At 48.0% G+C, this 23,429-nt stretch overlaps 6 protein-coding genes across 6 annotated transcripts; 2 read left to right on the forward strand and 4 right to left on the reverse strand.

The window, feature by feature from the left end:
- Positions 1 to 7,580: 7,580 nt before the first annotated feature.
- Positions 7,581 to 10,541, reverse strand: N7459_009739 (leucine--tRNA ligase NAM2; the record flags this gene model as incomplete). The annotated part of the gene is made up of 1 exon (XM_056948907.1): positions 7,581 to 10,541. The coding sequence occupies one exon, from the start codon at positions 10,539 to 10,541 to the stop codon at positions 7,581 to 7,583; it is 2,961 nt and encodes a 986-aa protein (XP_056796132.1).
- Positions 10,542 to 10,872: 331 nt separating this feature from the next.
- On the reverse strand, positions 10,873 to 12,029 carry N7459_009740 (sucrase/ferredoxin-like domain-containing protein; the record flags this gene model as incomplete). Its single annotated transcript, XM_056948908.1, has 2 exons — positions 10,873 to 11,562; positions 11,634 to 12,029. 2 exons carry the CDS (start codon positions 12,027 to 12,029, stop codon positions 10,873 to 10,875), a joined length of 1,086 nt encoding a protein of 361 aa, XP_056796133.1.
- Positions 12,030 to 13,710: 1,681 nt separating this feature from the next.
- Positions 13,711 to 14,066, reverse strand: N7459_009741 (uncharacterized protein; the record flags this gene model as incomplete). Its single annotated transcript, XM_056948909.1, has 2 exons — positions 13,711 to 13,826; positions 13,916 to 14,066. The coding sequence occupies 2 exons, from the start codon at positions 14,064 to 14,066 to the stop codon at positions 13,711 to 13,713; spliced, it is 267 nt and encodes an 88-aa protein (XP_056796134.1).
- Positions 14,067 to 14,450: 384 nt separating this feature from the next.
- fdh (formate dehydrogenase (NAD+) FDH1) lies at positions 14,451 to 15,889 on the forward strand (the record flags this gene model as incomplete). Its single annotated transcript, XM_056948910.1, has 4 exons — positions 14,451 to 14,639; positions 14,700 to 14,875; positions 14,933 to 15,477; positions 15,549 to 15,889. 4 exons carry the CDS (start codon positions 14,451 to 14,453, stop codon positions 15,887 to 15,889), a joined length of 1,251 nt encoding a protein of 416 aa, XP_056796135.1.
- A 659-nt stretch (positions 15,890 to 16,548) lies between these two features.
- N7459_009743 (uncharacterized protein) lies at positions 16,549 to 17,007 on the reverse strand (the record flags this gene model as incomplete). The annotated part of the gene is made up of 1 exon (XM_056948911.1): positions 16,549 to 17,007. The coding sequence occupies one exon, from the start codon at positions 17,005 to 17,007 to the stop codon at positions 16,549 to 16,551; it is 459 nt and encodes a 152-aa protein (XP_056796136.1).
- Positions 17,008 to 17,848: 841 nt separating this feature from the next.
- N7459_009744 (formin sepA) lies at positions 17,849 to 23,380 on the forward strand (the record flags this gene model as incomplete). Its single annotated transcript, XM_056948912.1, has 3 exons — positions 17,849 to 19,020; positions 19,076 to 22,535; positions 22,595 to 23,380. 3 exons carry the CDS (start codon positions 17,849 to 17,851, stop codon positions 23,378 to 23,380), a joined length of 5,418 nt encoding a protein of 1,805 aa, XP_056796137.1.
- Between the last annotated feature and the right edge of the window lie 49 nt (positions 23,381 to 23,429).

The following is a 23,429-nucleotide window of genomic DNA, read 5'->3' on the forward strand; positions in this document are numbered from 1 at the left end:
TAGATTAGATAAAGTAAAGATTAAGATACTCTAGAAGGAACTAGCAGGTACTAAATAGGAGATTAAAAAATATAAGGCAGTAAAAAAGGAGGCAAAAAAGAAGAAGAAAGACTAATTAGTTCTTAATAGATAAGATAGGGGGTAAAAAATATTAGAAAAATAGAAAAAAATAGTGATTATTAAAATCTCTTAGTTATATCTAGTAATTTTTAATAATTCTAACTAAATTTACTGATACTAATTAAAATCAAAATATAAATCACTTAGAAAAACTCAGAAAAACTCAGAAAAACTTAGAAAATTCAGAAAATTCAGAAAAACTTAACAGAATAAGAATACCTAATAAATAATAAAATAGCCTAATAATCTCTAGTAACTCCTAGAAGATATAAAAAAATCTTAACTACTAGACCTTAATTATCTACTATCTACTACCTCGCCCTTTAGCACCCTTTAATCTATTATTATTATTACTAGAATAGTTATTATTTAGATTAGATAATAGATAATCTTTATCTTTATTATTATTATTATTATTATTAGAGGAGGATAAAAAGCTTAGCTCTAATTTATTAAAAATCTTACAATCTGTATTTATATAACTTAGTTATCCTTTTATAACTTAGAGCCTTAAATAATAATTAATTTATTTCTAAAGGCTATTAGTATCTCCTAGAAATACCTAATAATATATAGTAATTCCTAAAAATAACTTACTATAATATATTTTTTATAAATATACTTTTTAATTATTAAAGCCTAACCAGTTTTTTTGCTTATCTTATAGCTATAAAATAGATATTAGAAAGTATAGGTTAAGATAAACTAAAGAGTATTAATAAAGCCTATTAGATTAGAAATTATAAAAAAATATACCACTTTAGTATATTTAGCTAGCTAATATAGCTTTTTATAACTATTATAGTTATAGAGTTTTTTTTTTACACTAAAGATTACTAAGAATTAGTAAAGTCTCTTAGAAAAAATCAGTTATAACTAGTATCTACTATTATTTCTTAGAACAACTTTAGGTTATACTCTTCTAGTTTAGACTAGAAAGAGCCTTTCTAGCCTTCTATTATTTATATTTCTTCTATACAGCAATCTTCTTCTAATATTTATTATTATCCTATACTATCCTAATAAAAAACTAAGAAAATAATTCAGAAGATACTAGATAAAACTAAAAATTATTAATAGATAATAATAAAGATAGAAGGATTCTAATAAATATTTATATTATAATTTTAAATAGGATAACTATATTTATTTTTAGATTTTCTTAGTTAAATATTAAAATAGCTTAAACAGGATTAAATAGAAAATAAAATAAAATAATAAAGAAGAAGGGCTAATAGATAAAAAACTAAAGAAATCTATTTTTTTTAAATAAAATAACTAAATTATTCTAGAAGTTATTAATTATTACCAATCTTTACTAAAGATTACTAATAATAACTATCTTATTTAATATAGATTTATTAAATTCCTATTAAATCCTAAATTAAACCTAGATAAAGAGAACTTTCTTAGTTCTTACCCTACTCAGCTACTTACTAAATACTACCCTAGCTACCTCTATTCTTGTCCTACTTAGCCGCCTACTAAATATTACCTTAGTCACCTCTATTATTACCCTCTTTACCACCCTCTTATATACTAGCTAGCTTACCACTAAAAGCCAGCTAAGGATCCTTATTGCTAATATAGTTATTAAGAAGACTACTAGTAATCTATAGTTAAAGCTAGTAATAACTAGTAAACACTAAAAAGATATAGTAACTTATAAGGGATTATTATTATTATCTTTAATTTTAATAGATATAGTAAATTCACTAAATCAAAAAATCAGTAAAAATTACTAGAATTTATTAGCTATTTCCACTTATAATTAAGCTTAGATATCCTTCTTAGGAACTATATAAAGACTATAATATAGAGCTTAGCCCTAAATATCTTTATTAGCTACCAATAATTACTAATAATTACCAGTAACTTACAATATACTTCTACTAAATATACTTTTAGAGGGTTAAAGCACTAAAATAGACTTTATCACTAATATAGAGTAACACAACAGTAGCTACACTAAAATATCCCTTAATAATTACTATTAGCTTTTAGTAGTATCTAGTAACTAATAAAGACTTATAGAGTATAGTTACAGAAAGGGCACTCTAGAGCACATTTTAGAAGAGCCTAAAACTAGTTATTACTAATATAAACTAGTAAACTCTAACATTTACTAAAAGACCAGTATTCATAAAAATCTAATAGCAAAAATCTATAGTATACTAAACGCAATTATAAATACACTTATTACTAGAAATTCCTAGTTAATACTCCTAATAAAGAATAGAAATAACTAAGATTTACTATCTATACTTTTTCTAAACATTAATTTCCTCACTATATACTATAAGTTCTACTTAAATATATTTAGCCTACTTACCTATAGCAGTAGATAACCTAGGAATTCCTAGTAACTCCTAGATAACTATAGTAAGCTTATACTTTTTTATCAGTAGATCAGCAATAAAAGACTCTAGAAGCTTTTAAGAGTATCTAAGGGTTTCTAAATATTCTTAGTGCTAATATTAGCGGCCCTCTAAATAGTAATCCTTCTTAGGGGGGCGTCTAAGAGCCTCTAAGAGCTTCTAAAAAGAACTGCTTTTATCTAATAATTCCTATAGGTCCTTAAACTCCTCTAGCTCTTCCTAAGGGTAACCATAATTAATACCCTTAGTCTTCTCCTAGACCTCTTTCTCAGCTAGCTTATTCTAGGCCTTATCAGTAACTACTAATTACTACTAAATAAACTACTAAGTAGGCTAATAAGCAGATTAGTAGATAGGCTAATAAATAGGCTAGTAAGTGATAGTTACTTTTTTTAGAGCTATAGTAGCTAATAATAATTATTAGAAAATAAGATAGAATAAAAAGTAAATAAGAATAAAGAGAAACTAGAGAGAACTAGTAAAAACTAAAAGGAGAAAACTAGTAGAAACTGGAGAAAACTGCAAAAAACTAAAAGAGACTAAAAAAGACTAAGAGAAGCTAAAAAAGACTAAGAGATTAAAAAAAAAATTAGATTTAACTAAAAATAATTATAATATTAGTATCTATAACCTAGCTATCTTATAAACTACCCTCCAGAGACTCAGTGTAGATTAAATTAAATCAGTTTAGTTTAATTTAACTTAGTCAGTATAGTACACAGTATAAGATAATAACAATTTAACTAGTGAAGATATATATATATAATATATAAGCCCAGTGCTACTATAATCATATTATTAATACTGCTGATCTCCCTATACCTCAATGCTCCTAGAAGTGAGTCATCAGTATTATTTTTAGCCCTTCTTACACAATCTACCAACCAGAATATATATCCTATTGATTATAAACGACTAGAATCCTTTATAATATAGAAGATAATAGTAGGGGATAATAGAAGGGCATAGGAGAGAAAGGGGGGGACTAGAACTTACCTAAGAGATATATAGAGATAGAAGAAAGAGAGATCAGTAGAAGGAGGAGAAGAATATAGGGGGTAGACTATAGGGGTCTATATATATTTATCATATAACTAATTCTTGCTTCTCTTACTTAGTCTAGTCGTTACTAGTAATCTCTGGTTATATCTAGATAATCTTATATATAGTTAGTTAATCTTATTATATCTAAGGATCACTAAAAGAGACTAGTAATAACTAGATAGGATTAGATTAATCTATATTTATATAAAATTATATAAAATCATATAAAATCATATAAAGTATAAATCTATTCTTTTATTACTAGGAATATCTAGAATTTACTAGTAATCTATAGTAAATCATATAAGACTATATAAGATTATAGAAAATTATATAAATTATATAATATAAAATATATATCTTTTTTTACTAAAAAGCTTTAGAAACTATTAGTAGATAAATATATAATTAATAATTACTAATAGGTACTAGTAGATATCAGAAGAGACCTGACCAGGTGGATGAAGCTCGCTAGGTGACCAGGTGAGAAAAAAGAAGTGGTAAGAAGTGGTAAACAACGCGGAGCTACCAGTAACTACTAGTAAAACGATTTCCACCCAGTCACCCGGTCAGTTTTTTCCACCCAGTCAGGTCAGATCATGTGACCGCTAAAAAAATTTACTATAACCCTATAGTAGTTACCAGTAGCTACTGGTAACTACTAAAAACGACCTGACCGGGTGAACGGGTGGCACCCGTCACCCGGTCACCCGGTCACCCGGTCAGCCCTATACTCGATTGTACAGCCTGGTCCCAAATGGATCGAAAGACTGCCTCGTTCTGCAGCTTGGCGAAGTCTTTGAATCGGTCGGTCGGTTTATGCCTCGTTACCAGATATCTCAAGGAGTAAGCCCGTATTGCATCCATCACTCAGGGCTGTTGTTGTCAGCTTGTCATCGAGTTTGCTCCCGCTGTACAGATCTTCCCGGGCACCAACGCCCGATCTCGTCGCGTCCAAGGAAAGCATCATCTTCAGCATTGAACCCTCAGTTGGCTGGGAAAGGATTATTAGAAGTCTGATCGTAGACTACTTTCCTCATGTAGGATCCGCTCACTGAACCGATCGGGACGATCGGGCAACAGTGCGTTGCAATAAGTGTGCTCATTCGGGAATCGAACACCGATAGAAACACAGCCAGCAAGGAGTCATGCAGGATCCTTCCTTCCTGGCAGCGGCTAGCATTCTGCATGATCTTCGACAAAGGTACGAGACTAGAAGTTGGCCACGAGTTCCGTTGTGATTCTTGGGATTCTTTGGTGGCACCAAGGGGAGCCTGCACGCTTGACGGGTAAGTGGAGAAACCGACGAGAAGCCCAGATCCGAGCTTACTTTTGGCCTGACAGTAGTCTGGCTCTCGACGTGACCATAACGAGCATATCTTGCCAACGCAGACGTTGCTGTGTGGCGGATTTTCCTGCGCTTGATGCAGCTTTCACACCCCCAGCACGGTCGGCGGCACTCCCCCATTATTCCTGCCCGTCTTGAATGACGACCCCGTCGAGTGTTCAACTTGAGCGCAATTGATCAATGACTAGCAGACGAGGCAGGCAGGGGGGGGGGGGGGGGGGGGGGGGAAATGGAGATAGGGGGTCTCTGGGGCGCTTTTGCGCTGTTGCCAGGATCGGAGCAGGTCGAGAACGACGTTAATCAGAAAGTCACGCCCCTTATTCAGGTGGCGGGAGATGGACCCCTATGACTCGATCGTCGACCAGCCTCGTAGCTCTATATACAGTATATCGAGCGACCGTAGTCTCACGATATAGGGGTAGTCCCCAACATTCGGTGTCGATTCCACCTCCACTCGACGTAAAGCCGTTTCATCGACATGGTCAAAGCGGCAACGGTTCAAGTAGCCTGCTGGGGATCGACAGCAACAGTGTTGAAGTCAGCAATCTATTTCGACTTTTTCCTTCCTCTCCTTGTCTTCTCGGTGCTTGATTACTCTAGATCAGAGAAGTTATCCATGGATATATTTCCCCATCGCCATTGTACCGCCCGATGTAGATGCCGCTAGATAAAGAACCACGCACACCAGATTCATTGTAATACCAAGGATACTAGTAGGTATACGGACAACTTCTTACCTCATTAGGCAAGGCTCAGTTGTTTGTATTACATGTAATATTAGTCTGGATTGAAATTCCTAGCTGGATGAGAGCTATTATAGCTATAGTGGGGAGTATTAAGATGTATATTTGAAAACTAGTGGTATTTCAATCCAATACCACATGGTAATCCAAAACCTGAGCCATGCCTTTTTGAGGTAACGGGGTGTTCATTGAGCATCACCCAATACAATCGAGCTAGGAAGCCTAATACGGCAGTTGAATTTGGCCCCAAGTCTTGCAGTAGTGCAATCGGCATTCAGACTTGGGGGCAGTCTCCAGGGGGTGCTCCAATCGCTGCTCTGAAGGTTAATTAGCCACATGGCCGTCAGGTTGAAAGCCAGGCTTTTTATTCTTTAGACCTAGGCCGGCGCCGGAGAATACAAAGTACATATGTACTTGCATAGTAGGAGACTCACATTGTCAGAATTCGAGTCCACGAGATGAGTGTCAAGGCTCTAGCCTTGCTTGTCAAGACCTTGACTCCGAATCAGCCTGAAAGCGAAATAACAACGAACTGTCGAAGATTTTGTGTGTATGTATGGTATCGCGGAAGATGGCCGAGTCTTGTTGAAGATCCCACCTTATTGAAGAATTAAGGACTCGGGTTCCTTTGCAGACTTGGCATGGCAGGAATGTGCTACATATTCATAGCTAATGTTGGAAAGGATAGACAGGCTAGATCGAAAGCATGATTCGTACAAGGCCTGGATGATGGTTGTGCGCCTCGTGCGCACACGAGGCTTCCAGTACTTTCTCGCCTCGATACCCCACTACCCCACTCGAGCAGTTAACTGATTTGCATCTGAATGTTACATTGGAGACTTACAAACTCCCGAGCTGCTCAAGGCTGAAGGATCTGGGGCACGCCTGTCCCGCAAGCTTGTCATGTTCAGCAGGCCTTACTCGCATGCGGCTTGAAGGATGCAGGCAACGCCCGACGGATCTCCACCTTCAAGCTTGGCTTGCAATAATATTTCCGCACGTCGAGCTAGATGCATGCGAATAATAATATTGAGTAATAATAGGTTGGTCATGCATGGAAGCTATTCCTTCCCACCAGTAGCTGCTAGAGCAGAGTTTGACTCTACTGCCAAGTCTGCATTAGACGGCCGTGGCTTGGATTGCAACCCATGGCCGAGGCAGGAAATGACGCAGACTCTCTATTCAGCATCCCAGATAAGGATATGGAGAGATAAACTGTAGTCAATGCACTTTAGCTGACAACCACCGCGACTAATCAGAGCCCTCTGTTCCCATACCCCTCACTATATTGACTGCTGATGCAAGCTGCAGTAGCAATCATTGCATCGCCGTCTATATCGCCACAGCGTCATATTATTGAATCCTATGGGCACATAACTGGACTTTCCTTATTCATGCATGATCTACATGCAGAAGTCGTTGGGGGTCGTGACCAAGTTGAGAAAGATAGGAAGAGGAGCAGAGAGGAGGGGTGTGTCTACTTGGATGCCTTTGCTTTGCTCGGCTCTAAACCTTTAGAATGAACTTACTGCACTGGATGATCGATCCAGAGCATGAGATGTGGGATTCAATTTCGGTGTTTTCTCACTACTAGGCGACCTCCAGATGTACCTATATATACTTGCTTTCCCTTATGCTGTTGCTAATGTACTTGAACCTTGGCTTGTCCCCAAGCTCTATTCTCACCCAATATCGGTGCCAGTGTACCACATCCGGTTGTCGGCTGCTGGATCTCAAAGAACTCAACAGGAGACAGTTTGGGATGGGTATGAGCAGGTGACACGCCATGTGTTTTCTGGGCTGATTAGGACCATTTCGTGTCTTTCGTGGATTCCCTCGGAGTATTCTTGGGTTTCGAGGCATAATGTACAACTGTCTATTTATACTGGTGGTAAAATACATGGTTCAGAATGGAGAGATCGGAATCAAATCGCCCCCGACAACAGATCAGAAGACGACATTCAATAGTCTACCTCCCTTGACAACGATGACACGGCGTCTCTTCTCCCAGTCGTGTTTCTCTCGTAGCCATACCTTACCCTCAGCAGTCTCGAGAACTCGACTGATGATCCAGTCTTGCTCTTCTTGCGTAGGGGTGGACGATTTGCCCTCGGGCAGCACGGTCGTAGGGGATAATCGGCGGGGAATCGTGACAGCACAGCGTAGTTTACCATTGATCTGGACGGCCACGGTCTGACCACCACGAGAGGCGAGAGTATCTGCCTGCTCGGAGGAGAGAAGGGTTGTAGGCCAAGGCGATGTCAGGATAGATGGTACTGGGGCCGAATAACCGGACTTCTTCAGGAGTGACTCGTGCAGCACTTCCCATGACTCGGAGGCGAGCGCGGGCGCGATAGGGGCCAGAAGGCGGAGAAGAGCGGAGACAGATAAGTAAAGGGCGAGGGGGGAAGAAGGGGGTGCCGATGACAGGGCGTTTGTCAGTTTGGTCAGGTCTGAGATGACGGTGTTCAGGCCGTAAGGATTGGTATCGATGCACGCGGTGACAGATGAGATAGTGTTGTGAGTAGCCAAAAAGGCATCCGCATCAGAGTCGCTCAATTCTTGAAGCGACGAAGGGAGAGACACGGCATGGCCGGTAGAAGCGTCCAGATCAGCAGTAGAGATGGTAAAGGAAGACTCGGACAGAATCTGTTGAGCGTCTACCACAAGCTTCCACAGTCGACCAAACCAACGCTCAACACCGACAATCTTAGTTTCGTCCCATTCTAGTACTTCACTGACTGGTGCGGAGAAAAGCACATGCGCACGAGTGGCATCAGCACCGTATTTGGACGCGCATGCTGTCGGGTCAACGCCATTATGCTTGCTCTTCGACATCTTCTCAAAGGAAACATTCGGTATGATTTTAGTACCCTTTATCAAAGGGTGGTCAGGTCTAGTGAGGTCTACTTCGTCCGGAAGCAGAAATCGACCCGTCGATGGTTCTGTGAACGTCTTTCCATGCACCATGCCCTGGGAAAGTAGCATCTTGAAAGGTTCCGCAGGAGTTGCCGAGTGGCTAGCAAGGGCAGGGAACAGGTCAGACTGGGCAAGAAACTTGTAGATGAACCGGGCGTAAAGAAGGTGCAGAATAGCATGCTCCACACCTCCGATATAGACATCCACAGGTCGTGCGACAGAAGGCGAGAATGGAGCTTCCGTGTTGCCCGAATCCAAGAAACGCAAGAAGTACCATGACGAGTCCACAAAGGTATCCATGGTGTCCGTATCACGCTTCCCAGGGCCTCCGCAGCTGGGACACTTGGTGTGAAGCCACTCTTCGGAGGACTCAAGAGGGTTGCCCTTCTTACCCTTCAACCACTCACCCTCGATCTTTGGCAGTTTGACTGGGAGGTCTTCTTCCGGCACTGGAACAGGACCACAATCACCACAGTGGATGATGGGAATAGGAGCTCCCCAATATCGCTGCCGGCTGATCAACCAGTCCCGCAATCGCCAATTTTCCACAAAATCAGCCTGTCCGACTTGTTTGAGGTCCGTAACGATCTGTTTTGCGGCCTCCTTCGAGTGCAACCCTTCATACTTCCAACAGCGCGAAGTCAGGAAACCTTCCTGCGTGAATGCCTTTGTCCCCTGCGCTGAAACAGTCGAGTCTGCCGTTCCATCTTCATTCGCCTTAGATGGCTTTGATTCGATGACCATTGGAATCGACTTGGGGTTTACATTCTCCATGAAGAAGGCCATGTCTCTGGCATCATGACCAGGGACACCCATGACTGCACCCTCGCCGTAGTCGCTCAGGACATAAGGCGCGACAAATATTGGGAGATTTCTCCTCAGGTGAGAGCTCTCCTTGTCTATTTTTAACAAGGGATGAGATGCTGCTATTTCACCCAGGCGATAACCGGCTTTGGATTCTGGCGGAAAGGACGACGCTTCATTCAAAAACTTGCGAAGAGCGGTATCTTTCTCAGCAGCTTCTAAGACAATGGGGTGGTTCAATGAGAGAGCAAGATATTCAACTCCGTAAAGCGTGTCTGGGCGAGTAGTAAACACGTTCACCTTGACTTCCTTGCCATCTGGTCCATTGATCATCACTGGAAATAGGACCCTAGCCCCGGTGGACTTCCCGAGCCAGTTTCGTTGCATAGATAGCACGCGTTCTGGCCAGCCTTCAGAAAGCGAATCAAGATCTTTCAATAGCATCTCCTTGAAGTCTGTAATCCGAAAGAACCACTGCTTCAGGTTCAATTTCTCGACTTTGGCACCAGATCGCCACGAGAATCCGTTGGCATCGACCTGTTCGTTGGCCAAGACCGTTTTGTCAACGGGATCATAATTGACCAGCGCTTCAGCTTGGTATGCCAACCCCTTCTCGTATAGCATCAGGAATATTTTTTGGGTGTGCTCGTAAAATTCCGGTGCGCAGGTGGCCAGCTCTCGATCCCAGTCGAAGGCTACTGAGATACTTCGTAGCTGCGCCTTCATTTTGGCGATATTCTGCTCAGTCCACTCGGCGGGATCCACGCCTCGTTCGATCGCCGCGTTTTCTGCGGGCAGTCCAAAGGCGTCCCAGCCCATTGGGTGCAGCACGTCATACCCTCGCATCTTATAGAAACGCGATAACACGTCCGAAATTGTATATACTCGCAGGTGGCCCATGTGCAGCGTGCCGGAGGGGTATGGGAACATCGATAGAATATAGGACGTTGGCCTGGGTTCGGTCTCGGGGTTGGCGGCTGAGCGCGCCGGGGTTTGATCTGACTGCCATTTCTCTTGCCACTTCTTGTCAAGGGCTGGGAGATCCAACCTTCGAGGGGTTGCGACTGTCGTAGCTAGGCGGTTGAAGGTATTGAGGGAGACGGGAGAAGGTCGCAAGCCAGGGCGCGCGTGTCGGCACGCTTGCGCGGCTAGGGGTGTCAATCGAAAGCGTGAGAGGGTCTGCATGTTGATGAATTATTCATCATGCGAGCTCACCAATAGCAAAGTGTTCGGCTGCCACGGCGTCAACTGCGTGTCCGAGAGTCGTGTCTTCAAAACTTCCCCAGAGCCCGGAGAGCTTTAAGCCCGATTTGGACTAGCGCTAGGTGCGTTGAATATTCCAAGGTTGGAAGACACAACCTTGGAAAGGCTTCCAGATCTCTCACCAATGATGAATATCGGACTTTCTTCATCGTCAGAATAAGCCTACAAGGAGGTGATCTGTTTAATTTCATGTCTATGATGTCATGCCACTATACAAGCTGTAACTAACTAACTGTAAACGCCACATCTAAGTCTATAACCTCAGGATATCCCCGTTTGTATCAATACCACCTCGAAAGTGATCCGTCATCACCTTGCCTCCAAGAATTGTCGCGTCAACGATGCCCTGCACATGCTTTGGCTCCACCCGGCCATACCAGATGCCTTTGCCCGCCAGCGGGTGAAGTTCTGCCGAAGTTCCCACCGTCATCTTTGGAGGGATATATATAATGACGTTGCCGGCATACTTGTGTCCACCTATATGGCTTATCAGACCAATATTAACATGAGTAGGATCGTCGACTGTAATCCCATCGCCGCCTGCAGATTTGAACCCTTGCGATAGCAACACACGTTGAAACTCGCTCTCTAGAGCAGGTGCCATGATACCGCAGCGCATGTCCCGACCTCCATGGCCACAAATAAGGACGGTGGGAGAGTGTTCAATATCTATCACCCCGGTGAACTTTGAGGCGAGGTTGGGGTCGCGGGTCATGTCCGCACGCTTGTCCTCGGGGAGTGAGGAGTGCATGTCGTGCAGGCTCTTTGGAAGGAGAAACGCGCGCACGAAGGTGGTCAAATCCGCGGAATCCGGCGAGTGTAGAGTTTGCACCGGTATTGAAGGAATGTATTTGAAGCTGGGAAAAAGGAAGGCAGAAGCGGTTGATGGATTGCTCGTGGCAGGGGCGACAGAGGAGTTTGTTACAAGAACGTTATTGAATGGCTAACCCAATCACACTACAGTCAGTATTGGCGCCATATACCTAGGCCTCATAGAGCAAAAGAGCCACTTACATCAAGATAAGGACCACCACGGCCCATCAAACGCTTGAGACCTCTCACAAGGTCCCCCCAGGCCTGTCCCTCGCCATCATTCTCAATACGGCTCGTCCAATCTCTTTGCCCAGTACATATGAGAATTTGTTGCGCATAAGCAGCCATAGTTCCATTCAATGCCTGATCATGGTCAATCGGCAAGCCCTCGGGCATGGATGGTGCCGAGGGGCAATCGCATGCTGGCTCGGGGCAGGATTTGATGACGGGGAACGGCGGCGGGATATCCAGGCGTGCGCGAAGTTTGCTGGAGCGATATGCAGTGGTAGACAGCAGTTGGGCGCATCTGGGGTTCTGGGCTCGCCCGCACCAGTCGCGGGCGAGCGACTGCGCAAGTGTGGTCGGTCGCAGTCTCATCGAATAATCTCTGGGGATTGTTGATCAATTTGGCGTAAGTAGCAAGGAGTGAGGAAGGGAGAGCAGGTTCAGCTGCGAAGAGTTGACGTGGAACTCAACGAGACCCGGCGTCGTAGCCTTGAGAAATGTTTGGTATCTCCGAGCGGACTCGGGGCGGAGATTATGTAGCGGGATTATCAATCGTGGCCTTTGATTCGCCAGAATTCCACTATGTACATTCCTGAACGTAAGAAGAACCTTGGAAGGCTCGGCAAAATTGTATTAATTCATGTCCAAATAGAGATGACCTCTTCATTCATAGCACCATCCCACCAATCATCTCACAAACAAAGATTCATGTTCCCCCGCCCCCCTGCTCTGTTGATATCGCCTTCTCGGCCTTCCAACTTCCCCACCAAAGGCAGCGCAAAACAAATGTCCCCATCGATGCAATGGACCCATGCCACGGTTTTCAGTAGTTATTTGGCCTCAAGTACATGCGTTTCTGATATTCAATAATTGAACTCAGATTGCAATGATTGGCCCCCGTTGGTCATAGAATGTTTCACTCTCCGGGGTCTTGTGAGACCGGAGGGAGTTGCTTCAGCGATCGGGAGCGGGCGTTCGCTGGCGAGGGACTCGTGATGTAAAATCTGTGTTTCGTGGAACAGTTCCTATCAGATCCTCGCATCACTGGTAATCTGTACCAGGTGTCTCTCAAGACAAGAATTGTTGGTCTGGCGCAACAGTGCGGATCGCATGCACAGTCTTCTATGTAGAATCGCAACGAGATCTCCGCAACTTTTGACGTAGCCATGATTTCAGTCGGTTGGCCAGAATGAGAGACCGTGTGTAGATTTGTCAATCGAGGAGTGGGAGTATCTTCAATTCGCCTTTGACGGGCTTGTTTACTGCCGCGACAGCAGTTGCGACATTGCCAGAAGAGCTGCGATCAGGAAGCTCGGAGATTAGCAGATCACACTCGCAATGGTTCAGCTATCGCAGAGCGACGATTGGGTTCCCTGACGGTCTTACGACTGGAAGGCCATCCGTCGATCGAGAAAGACTGGAGGGGAAGGAGTGAGGACGAACCACGCCGGGCCATGTCTTTTCTTTGGGTGTGGATTCGACAACCCAACCGGGACGTTCTCCTCATGCTCATCACATAACAGGTATCCCTCCCGGGCTGAGAATGCTGTTGGGTGACCTGACCTTGCAGAGGATTGCAGCAGTGGATCCGTGAGGACACTCCCCAACCTCCTCACTGGAGAACAGACGCAATTGGTGTAGCGGGTTTGCCCTAGTTGTCAGTAGTTGGAGAACAGGACAATGGCCGAACATCGGCAGAAATACGGACATGACTCGGAAGGAGGCAGAGCAGGGAGTCCCGACCTCTTTTGGTGGCAGTACACACATAGTAGCAGGCACCATGGTTGCTCCGAGCAGCACCGAGCTTGGACCGCCGGGCGCCGTCGAGCCACTCATCATTGTCGTCCGCTCTAAGAATAATCTGGGATTGCACCTGAGCTTCCAACAGGTTCCGGCACTACCCCTCATTATGTCAGCCAGTCTCCCCGCTGCGGGGAACCCAGCCGTGATGGGCTGAGCTGAGCGTTGAAGAATGCATAATAATGAACATGGGGAAAAGATTCGGCAGGATGGTCGTACACTGCATGATAACGAGAGATACATTGATGCTTTGTTACTCCAGTCTATCAGGGTCTCTGGATCGCAGGCCATGTGAGGCCAGGCGCTCCAAACTCGGGTTCTCCGCACCCGCGATGAGATCACCAATCCTACCGTGAATAACTAACTTAACTAGCTAAGTAGTTAGTTATACTGCAGCATGGGGGATGTGCCACCGGCCAGTACATGCGTCTTAGTACGATGGTACATTTTTCCCTCACCAACCGTGCCATTCGAGCCGATGATCCCGCACCACGCGCAAACCATCCGCTCGTTCCCAACACCGACTGTCCCTCGTGCGGAGAGACTCGCGAGGTTGGTGACTGGCGCATTCCCCACCCAGCAGCCTATCCCGTCCGATTCCACTGGCATATGAGGGGCGTACAGAGCGATTTTGGGTTCTGCTCAGTTTGCCTCAAGGGAAAATCGTGTGGTAGAGGGGCTTGTGGTATATAACTGGCCATCGACCGTCCCTGTTCCCTTTCTCTGTTCTCCCCATCCCAACTGTGCTTTCATCCTCGCCCTGATACTTTTCTAAGAGTGAGTTTCAAGTTCAGACTACAGCGGGACTCCACTTTCCCCCGCTCCACAGTCTCAAGCTTCTCCAACGTCGGTTCCGGCGTCCATTGACTTCATAGACTCGCGACCGGTTTTTTTTCCCTCTTGTATAAAAAGTGCCCGCTGATTTCCTCCCGTTGCAGATTCTATCCCACATAGCTATTCATCTCCCTCTCAATATTCTCATTATCATTCAAAATGGTATTTCTCCATTCCCTTTCCCGTCAGTTGCGACGGCCTGCCACCCAGCTCCTCTCGGCTAGCACCAAGCCAGCCATTGCCACCAATGCCTGCGCTCGCGCTCCCAGGACTGGCACTTTTGCCAATACACGTACGCTAACCGCATCTGTTAAACTGCAGGGCAAAGTTCTTCTGGTTCTCTACGACGTGAGTAGAATCCTCCCTCCGCGTCGCCGACGACGCAATTGCTGACCACTTTCGTAATAGGGTGGTGAGCACTCCAAGCAACAGCCTGGTCTGCTCGGTACCACCGAGAATGAGCTTGGCATCCGCAAGTGGCTCGAGGACCAGGGCCATACCTTGGTGACCACCTCCGATAAGGAGGGTGAGGACTCCACCTTCGACAAGGAACTGGTTGACGCGGAAGTCATCATCACCACCCCGTTTGTGACCCATCCCATCGGAGGAAACCGCCCCCCTAGCTAACGATGATGACACAGCTTCCACCCTGGTTACCTTACCGCCGAGCGCCTCGCCAAGGCCAAGAACCTGAAGCTTGCTGTTACTGCCGGTATCGGTTCCGACCACGTCGACCTGAATGCCGCCAACAAGACGAACGGCGGCGTCACCGTTGCCGAGGTCACTGGTAGCAACGTCGTCTCCGTTGCCGAACACGTTATCATGACCATCCTGACTCTGGTCCGCAACTTTGTCCCTGCCCACGACCAGATCCGCAATGGCGATTGGAACGTTGCCGCTGTCGCCAAGAACGAGTTCGATCTTGAGGGCAAGGTTGTCGGCACCGTTGCTGTTGGCCGCATCGGTGAGCGTGTCCTCCGCCGCCTGAAGCCCTTCGACTGCAAGGAGCTCCTCTACTACGACTACCAGCCCCTGAGTGCCGAGGCCGAGAAAGAGATTGGCTGCCGTCGGGTGGAGAACCTCGAGGAGATGCTCTCTCAGTGTGACGTGGTCACCATCAACTGCCCTCTGCACGAGAAGACCCGCGGCCTGTTCAACAAGGACCTAATCGCCAAGATGAAGCCTGGTAAGTCAATCTTCTCGGGTCAGATCAGACCTCACCAAGATCAGCAAACTAATGTACGGTCTTGAAAATAGGCTCGTGGCTCGTCAACACCGCCCGTGGTGCTATCGTTGTCAAGGAGGACGTTGCTGAGGCTCTGAAGTCGGGCCACCTCCGCGGCTACGGAGGTGACGTCTGGTTCCCCCAGCCCGCTCCCCGGGACCACCCTCTTCGCTACGCCGAGCACCCCTGGGGTGGCGGCAACGCCATGGTCCCCCACATGTCGGGTACCTCGGTCGACGCCCAGGTTCGCTATGCTCAGGGTACCAAGAACATCCTGGACAGCTACTTCTCCGGCCGTCATGACTACCGCCCTGAGGATCTGATCGTCTACAAGGGTGACTACGCCACTAAGGCCTACGGCCAGCGCAAGTAAACTATTGCCTTTCTTGCGTGACAGAATGGATTATGCTCACATTCCGGCCTATGCCCATCTACGATTTCTCTAGTTACTCTTTGTCCATATTTTTGATACTCGATTGCCCCGGAATGGATGAGGATATGGTGGAAAATATAGCATCAACCACACCAATGAAATGATGTTTTCACCGATTCTTCCTTGATTTCTAGTGTGTTTCAGATAAATGTTACTGGGTGGCTGCCGATCTCCAAGAATCATCCAAGTGGAGCCCACGTCGATCTTCGCATATGAGCCTCAAACCGGACCGGTCTGGATCTGGTGGGCCCCAAAGTTCACATATTTGGGACTGGACATCTGCAATATAGCAAACCTTTTCTTGCTGTAGGCTCGCCATCTAATTATAAGCACTACATTATTGCCCACGGGTGTACGAGGCGCTCAATGAGCTGGCCCATCTGAGAACGGTAGTTGATATACTTCGAGTCACAAAGGCGAGGTACCCACCTTGCAGACATGCAAGACAACTTGTTCGGAAAGCCATATGGAGGACAAGAACCACATCTATATATGATGACAATCCCTCGGGTACATCAAAACTCGCTTTAGACCAAAACGCCACCCATGAGCGTAAAACGTAATGCAACGCCGCTGAAGCATCAATGTCAATGTCCTTCTCAACTCTGGACATCCTCTTCGTCACTGTCATCCATGAAGCCTTCTTCGAGTTCTCGACTGAGACGGCTCTCCGGTTCTATAGCCGAACCCCGGTGTCGCTCAAGCGCTTCTCGCCGCGTAGCATCCATACCCATCCCGATCATGATTTCGCCTTCTTCGTCGTCAATGTCGATATTCTCATGGTTCTCCACATGGGCTCCTCGCCGCCATGATGATGGGAGGAAAAAGCGCATCACAGCGTCGGCCATGCGATCGCGGAGGGAGAGGGTGTGTGCTGAGATGGTATGGAGAGGGAGGTATTGGGAGTAGCGTTGATGGTGGCGGCGGAAGAATGGAATGATCAGGAATGAGAAGAGACAGTAGACTGTCAGCGCAATTGAGGCGGGAATCAGGATGGTCTGAGAAGAGCACTGGTCAGTCCGTCGGTCTTGATCGGAGATGCTTGCTGACGAAGCCATGACACGGGCTAGCACGGAGGGGATAAGAGTTTGGAACACGCGCGAACCTTTGCGAAGCTCGATGAGGATCCCATTTTGAGAACCGAGGCTTAAACGACCCCCAAAGTACTGGATAAAGCCGACCTAGTGGCTCTAGATGGGCCAGTAGTGAACTGCAGATCTGTTTATCGTCGATGTACTCCGAGTAGGGAGCACTGAATCGGCCGACCGGGATACTTGTAAGAGCCAATTCTGCTCACCGGGAACAACTGCTCAATTCAAGGAGCACAAGGATAGTATGAGCACAACAGTATTGTCGCGAAATCCCACCCTCTGTCACCCGCCTGTCATGCAAGACTCCAGAGGAACAGGGACGCCTTCCCCACGCGCCGGGCTGCCTGGCAGGGACATCACCTGACCTCACGTGGATACCGGCGGCCGGGGAGTTTCTCCGGCCCCCCCTAATCAGGCACTTGGATTGGATCCCGACGCCCGTGCTTTGATCGACCCTGGCGTCAGGACTCGCTGGGACTTGCATGCTGCAACTATTTTCGGCCACTCCCTTATTTCCTTTCATTTCTTTGTGTGGGTGAGTATCCCGTCCAGTTTTCGTGGTGCTTTCGTGTCATTCAGCGCGCGGCTCCGACGTAGCAACCAAAGCGGGTATACTAACTAGCCAGGGAGGGACAAAAACAGAACAACTTCGAACCGTCGTGAATGTCAGCTTTTTCGTCCACCAGATCCATAGCGATCAACCCCGCCACAGCCTGCGAATTTATCCAACCCGGCCTGGCCGTCTCGGAGTCTGTGTGCGAGGAAGCGCCCTTAATGCTGCTCCCTGCCATTTCTCAGTCCCGCCAAAATGCCCACCAGCGCCCCCGCCGATAAATCCAGACAAACGTCCGCTGGGAAATCTTTCTTTGGGAGGAAACTGTACAAAGATCGGTCAGCCGATGATCGCTACGATGGGTATGGAGGCTCCTACGACAGTCTGGCGCCACCAAGTGCCGCCGGATCTCGTTCGTCCCGCTATTCGAAACGGTCCTCGATTCAGTCCATCGACATGACCCATGATCTAGACCCTGGCAGTATCGCTCCTACCGCTGGGGTTATTACCTCCATTCCCTTTGAGAGTCTGCCGTCCGACACCCGAACACCAATCCCGATCGACAACATGTCTCGTCCTGATTCCGCCCGCCACGAGCCCTCACCCAACCACATTGGCAAGTCTGGCGGAGACTTCCACCAGTATCCCACCTGGACTTCCTCGTCTGCACCGAACGGATATGCCTCACATCCATCTGGTCCTCGGCCACCCCCACATGGCTCTAATATGACCATGACTAGCAGCGCATCGGGAGACCGCGGTACCAGATATCAACAGTGGGGGCGTCCCGGAAGTTCAGCAGCGAATACCGGTATCAGCCATAACTCTTCTCTCGACTCCTCATCCAACTCCCGCACATCACTTGATCAGACCAGTCTATATTCATCCCATTCTTCCAATACCCGCAACTCGAACTATTTTTCTTCCGATGGCTCTTCACGAACTCTTACCACCTCGCACTCGGGCGACCGGAATGCCCTATTTCCCAGTGGAAGCAGTGGCCGGTTGTCAAACGCCCAAGCTGCTTGGCAAGCTTCGCAGCATATACCCGCCGCCGTGCCACGACCGCCAGATAATTATCTCACTCGCCCCCGAGATGACCGTATGGTAGACCAGCTGTTTCTGGAACTGATGCAAAAGCGAGGCTGGCAGAATCTTCCCGAGCAGGCCAAACGCCAGATGCTCTCGTACCCCGCCTCCAAGAAGTGGACTTTAGTCCATCAAGATCGCCTCACGGAGCTACAAGGCGAACAGAAGAGACGGCAAAATGCTCGACAAACCCATGGCCATGACGGACTGTCGGGTCTTTTAGAGCGTGCTGATGAAGAAGGAAGCCCGGAGTGGTATGTCAAGAAAGTCATGGACGATACAATCACTTCGAAGCAACTCGCCAGTTTGAGCGTCAGTCTACGGACGCAACCAATCAGGTATGCTCTAGATAACTTATTTCATCGCTGGAGGCAGCACTAATACTTCATGTAGCTGGGTGAAAGCTTTCGTTGAGGCTCAGGGCCAAGTTGCCCTAACCAACGTTCTTCAGAAGATTAACCGGCGAAAAGCTTCTGGCCCCGTTCCCGCTCCTCCAACTGGCGATAAAGACCTTGATCGTGAATATGATATTGCCAAGTGTTTGAAGGGTCTAATGAACAACAAATATGGCGCAGACGATGCTCTCGAGCACCAAGGGGTTCTCGTTGCCCTGGTCAGCTCGCTAGCATCGCCTCGTTTGAACACTCGGAAGCTCGTGAGCGAAGTCCTCACTTTCCTATGCCACTGGGCCGATGGAAAGGGCCACCAAAAGGTCCTCCAGGCTATGGACAAGGTCAAGCATGACCACAACGAAACTGGCCGCTTCGATGCCTGGATGCGCATCGTCGAAGTTACCATCGATGGCCGCGGAAAGATGGGAAGCTTGGTGGGCGCTAGCGAAGAGTACCGAAGTGGAGGCATCGGCATGGAGAATCTCCTGATGGAGTACGCTGTCTCGACTATGATCCTTATCAACATGCTGGTAGACGGGGCAGAGAATGACTTGCAGTTACGATGCCATATCCGTGCCCAGTTTATATCATGTGGAGTCAAACGTCTTCTGACGAAGATGGAAGGGTTCCAGTATGAAATTATCGACAAGCAGATCGAACGCTTCCGCGAGAATGAAGCTATTGATTACGAGGATCTTCTTCAGCGGGAGGGAAGCAGTATGAAAGACAGCGTGGAGGGCGAAGTGAAAGATATGAGCGATCCTCTCCAGATTGCCGATGCCATTGCAACCAAGATCAATGGAACCCGTGCTCATGACTATTTCCTGTCTGCCATGCAGCACATGCTTCTGATCCGCGAGAATGCCGGGGAGGAAGGGCTGCGGATGTTCCAGCTCGTGGATGCTATGATGAGCTACGTGGCTATGGATCGGAGGCTTCCCGACCTTGATCTTCGACAAGGTTTAACTTTCACCGTGCAGAGCCTTTTGGATCGGCTACATACAGACGCCGAAGCAAGAAGAGTCTATGATGAAGCCTTGGAGGCCCGTCAGATTGCTGAGGCCGCTATCGCCGAGCGCGATGAGATGAAATCCCAGGTGGAACTTGGCGCCGAGGGCCTAGTCAAAAAGCTTCAAAAGCAGATTGACGAGCAAGCCGGCATCATTGACCTTCAAGGACGACAAAATGAATCTTTGAAGGCCGAGGTCGGCGAAGTCCAGCGCTTGCGTGCTCAGGAGTTACAGCGAAATGAGTTGGAAACCCGAGAGTTGTATCTGATGCTTCGGGATGCCCAGGACATTGCTGCATCCAATGCACTCAAGAATAAAAATACTGCGGAGGCCGATCCGTCTCAAATGCCAGGTATTATGGACCGCGAACGCCTCATGGAACGCCTGGAGCGCCAGCTGGAGAGAACCAAGACCCAGTTTAAGCTCGAAGGAAAGGTCTGGGGCCAACATGGCCCGTCTGACCGTTTGCGTGAGTTGCGCGAGAGGATGGACGGAGATGGTGATTCTAGCGAAGAGTTTGCTGAGCAGACCCGTCGCCATTTGGACCCCAGCTCCCTGGGATCTGTCTATCGGAAACGAAGTCTTGTTCCTGGGATGGACCAGACTCCTAATGGCGTGCCGTCACCGGTGGATGAGCACGACGAGCTAACTCACGAGAAGCCTGGCGTGGTGGAGTTCCAACGACTTCGTATGAACCCTGCTCAAGCAACTGGCTTGCTTGGTGAGCTAGCTTCGAAGGTTCCCAAATACGACGAAGGCCCGGAGTCGACTGGTACTGCAGAAGAGCCCGCAGAACCCGTTGTCGAAGACGTCAGTGCTGCCGAAGATGTTAGGCCTACTCAAGAAGATCCGGCGTCCAAAGTCGAAACCAAGGCGGAGGCCGACCAAAAAGCAATGCCTCCGCCGCCTCCACCTCCCCCGGGCGGTGCCAAAATTGTGGTTCCCCCTCCGCCTCCATCTCCAGGTGGCAGTGCTGTACCTCCTCCGCCGCCACCTCCCCCGGGTGGTCCCAAGGGCATTCTAGCTCCTCCGCCTCCTCCACCTCCCCCGGGTGCCAAAGTGGGCATCCCTCCCCCTCCTCCCCCTCCTCCGGGTGTTCCCGGAGGTTTGGCTGCTCGGCCGCCGCCGCCCCCTCCAAGTCCCGGGGCGGCTGGTGGCTTTGTCCCACCACCTCCGCCGCCGCCGAGTGCCCCCTTGGGCGCTGGTTGGAGACCTACCTATCTGGTCGAAGACGACATCTCATCCACCACCACCCATATGCCATTTATTCGCCCTAAAAAGAAGCTCAAGGCCCTTCATTGGGACAAGGTTGACACTCCTCAAGTCACCGTCTGGGCCACCCATGCTCCAACCCCCCAGGAGAAAGAACAAAAATATACAGACCTGGCCAAGAAGGGTGTCTTGGACGAGGTTGAGCGGCTGTTTATGGCAAAGGAAACCAAGATATTTGGCACCGGTACTGCCGCCAAGCAGCGCAAAGACAAGAAACAAATAATCTCCAACGACCTGTCAAAGAATTTTCAGATTGCTTTGGCGAAATTCTCGCAGTTTCCTCCTGAAGAGGTGGTACGGATGGTCATTCACTGTGACCGAGAGATCCTTGATAACATGGTCGTCATGGATTTCCTGCAAAGAGATGAGATGTGCACCATCCCAGAGAATGTGGGCAAGTTAATGGCTCCCTACAGCAGAGACTGGACTGTTCCTGGTGCTGCTAGTTCTGAGCGCGAGCAAGATCCCAACGAACTTACTCGCGAGGATCAAATATACCTCGCCACCGCTTTTGAGCTGAACCATTACTGGAAGGCCCGAATGCGGGCCCTTGCGCTGACTCGCTCCTTCGAGCAGGAGTATGAACATATCTCGGCAAAGCTGCAAAATGTTGTTACCGTCAGCGAGTCCTTGCGAGATTCCGTCTCTTTGATGAACGTTCTGGGTCTGATCTTGGATATCGGTAACTTCATGAACGACTCCAACAAGCAGGCTCAAGGCTTCAAGTTGAGCTCCCTTGCTCGTCTGGGCATGGTCAAGGATGACAAGAACGAGACCACTTTTGCTGATCTGGTTGAGCGCATTGTGCGCAACCAGTACCCCGAGTGGGAAATTTTCGCCGAAGAGATCAGCGGCGTCGTTGGGCTGCAGAAGGTCAGCGTTGACCAGCTACGCACCGATGCTAACAAGTATATCAGCAACATCAAAAATGTGCAGTCGAGCTTGGACGCCGGCAACCTGAGCGATCCCAAGAAATTTCATCCCCAGGATCGTGTTAGCCAGGTCGTTCAGCGGACCATGAAAGACGCTCGTCGCAAGGCCGAGCAGCTGCAAATTTACTTGGATGAGATGGTCAAGACATATGATGATATCATGGTCTTTTACGGCGAAGACAATACCGACGAGAATGCTCGGCGAGACTTCTTCGCGAAGTTGGGTTCGTTCTTGCTTGAATGGAGGGTAAGTTTGCCTCGTATTTGTTCAGTCAGCTACTCTCGCTAACCACATTCCTGGTCTAGAAATCGCGAGAGAAGAATATTGGCTTGGAGGAAGCTCGCAGGCGCACTGAAGCCTCCCTGGCTCGCAAGCGAATCAATGTCAACCTTGCCAATGCTGGTGCCAGCACCGAGATGCCTATTTCGCCTGCTGCTAACAGTGGTGCGATGGACTCGTTGCTTGAGAAGCTGCGTGCTGCAGCTCCTCAAGCCAAGGATCAGCGAGATCGCCGTCGTCGTGCTCGTCTGAAGGAACGTCACCAGGTTCGCGTGGCTTCTGGCCAAAAGATACCTGATTTCAATGACGAAGGCGATGAGGACGGTGATAAGCAAGCCGATGGCGATGCTAAGGTCGACGAAAATGGTCTTCTGAGTCCCCCCATTCCCGAGGATGGAGACGAAGGCTCCAAGGAAGCTCAAATCTCTGAAGGCGAAGACGTTGCGGATCGTGCAGCCAGCATGCTCCTAGGTCTCAGGAGTAATTCTGATGCAAATGGTGAGCGTCAGAGACGTCGGAGAGAAAGCGCCGACGAAGAGCGTCGGAATCGCCGTATAAGGAGACGCAATGGAGCAACCGGAAGCAAAGATAGTGCGGATGGTTCTGCCCTTTCATCAGTCCAAGAGCCTACGTCTCCATCCCGTACTGATTCGGTCGGCACAGACAACCAAGCACTACCGAGTCCCCCTCATGAAGAAGCACCACCATCGGCGCCTCCTTCGATTATCGTATCAGAGCAACCCGATACACCATCACATGAACCCCAGGCTGACGGCTCCTCTGCCAGCCATCCGATTGAATTATCTGATTGAGACCGTGTCCAATGGCCGATTCTAATCTAATGTCTGATAGATTATTCCT

This window comes from Penicillium hispanicum (genome assembly GCF_028827665.1).
Source record: "Penicillium hispanicum strain IBT 35686 chromosome Unknown utg000008l_segment0_segment0, whole genome shotgun sequence".
Classification (NCBI taxonomy): Eukaryota; Fungi; Ascomycota; class Eurotiomycetes; order Eurotiales; family Aspergillaceae; genus Penicillium; species Penicillium hispanicum.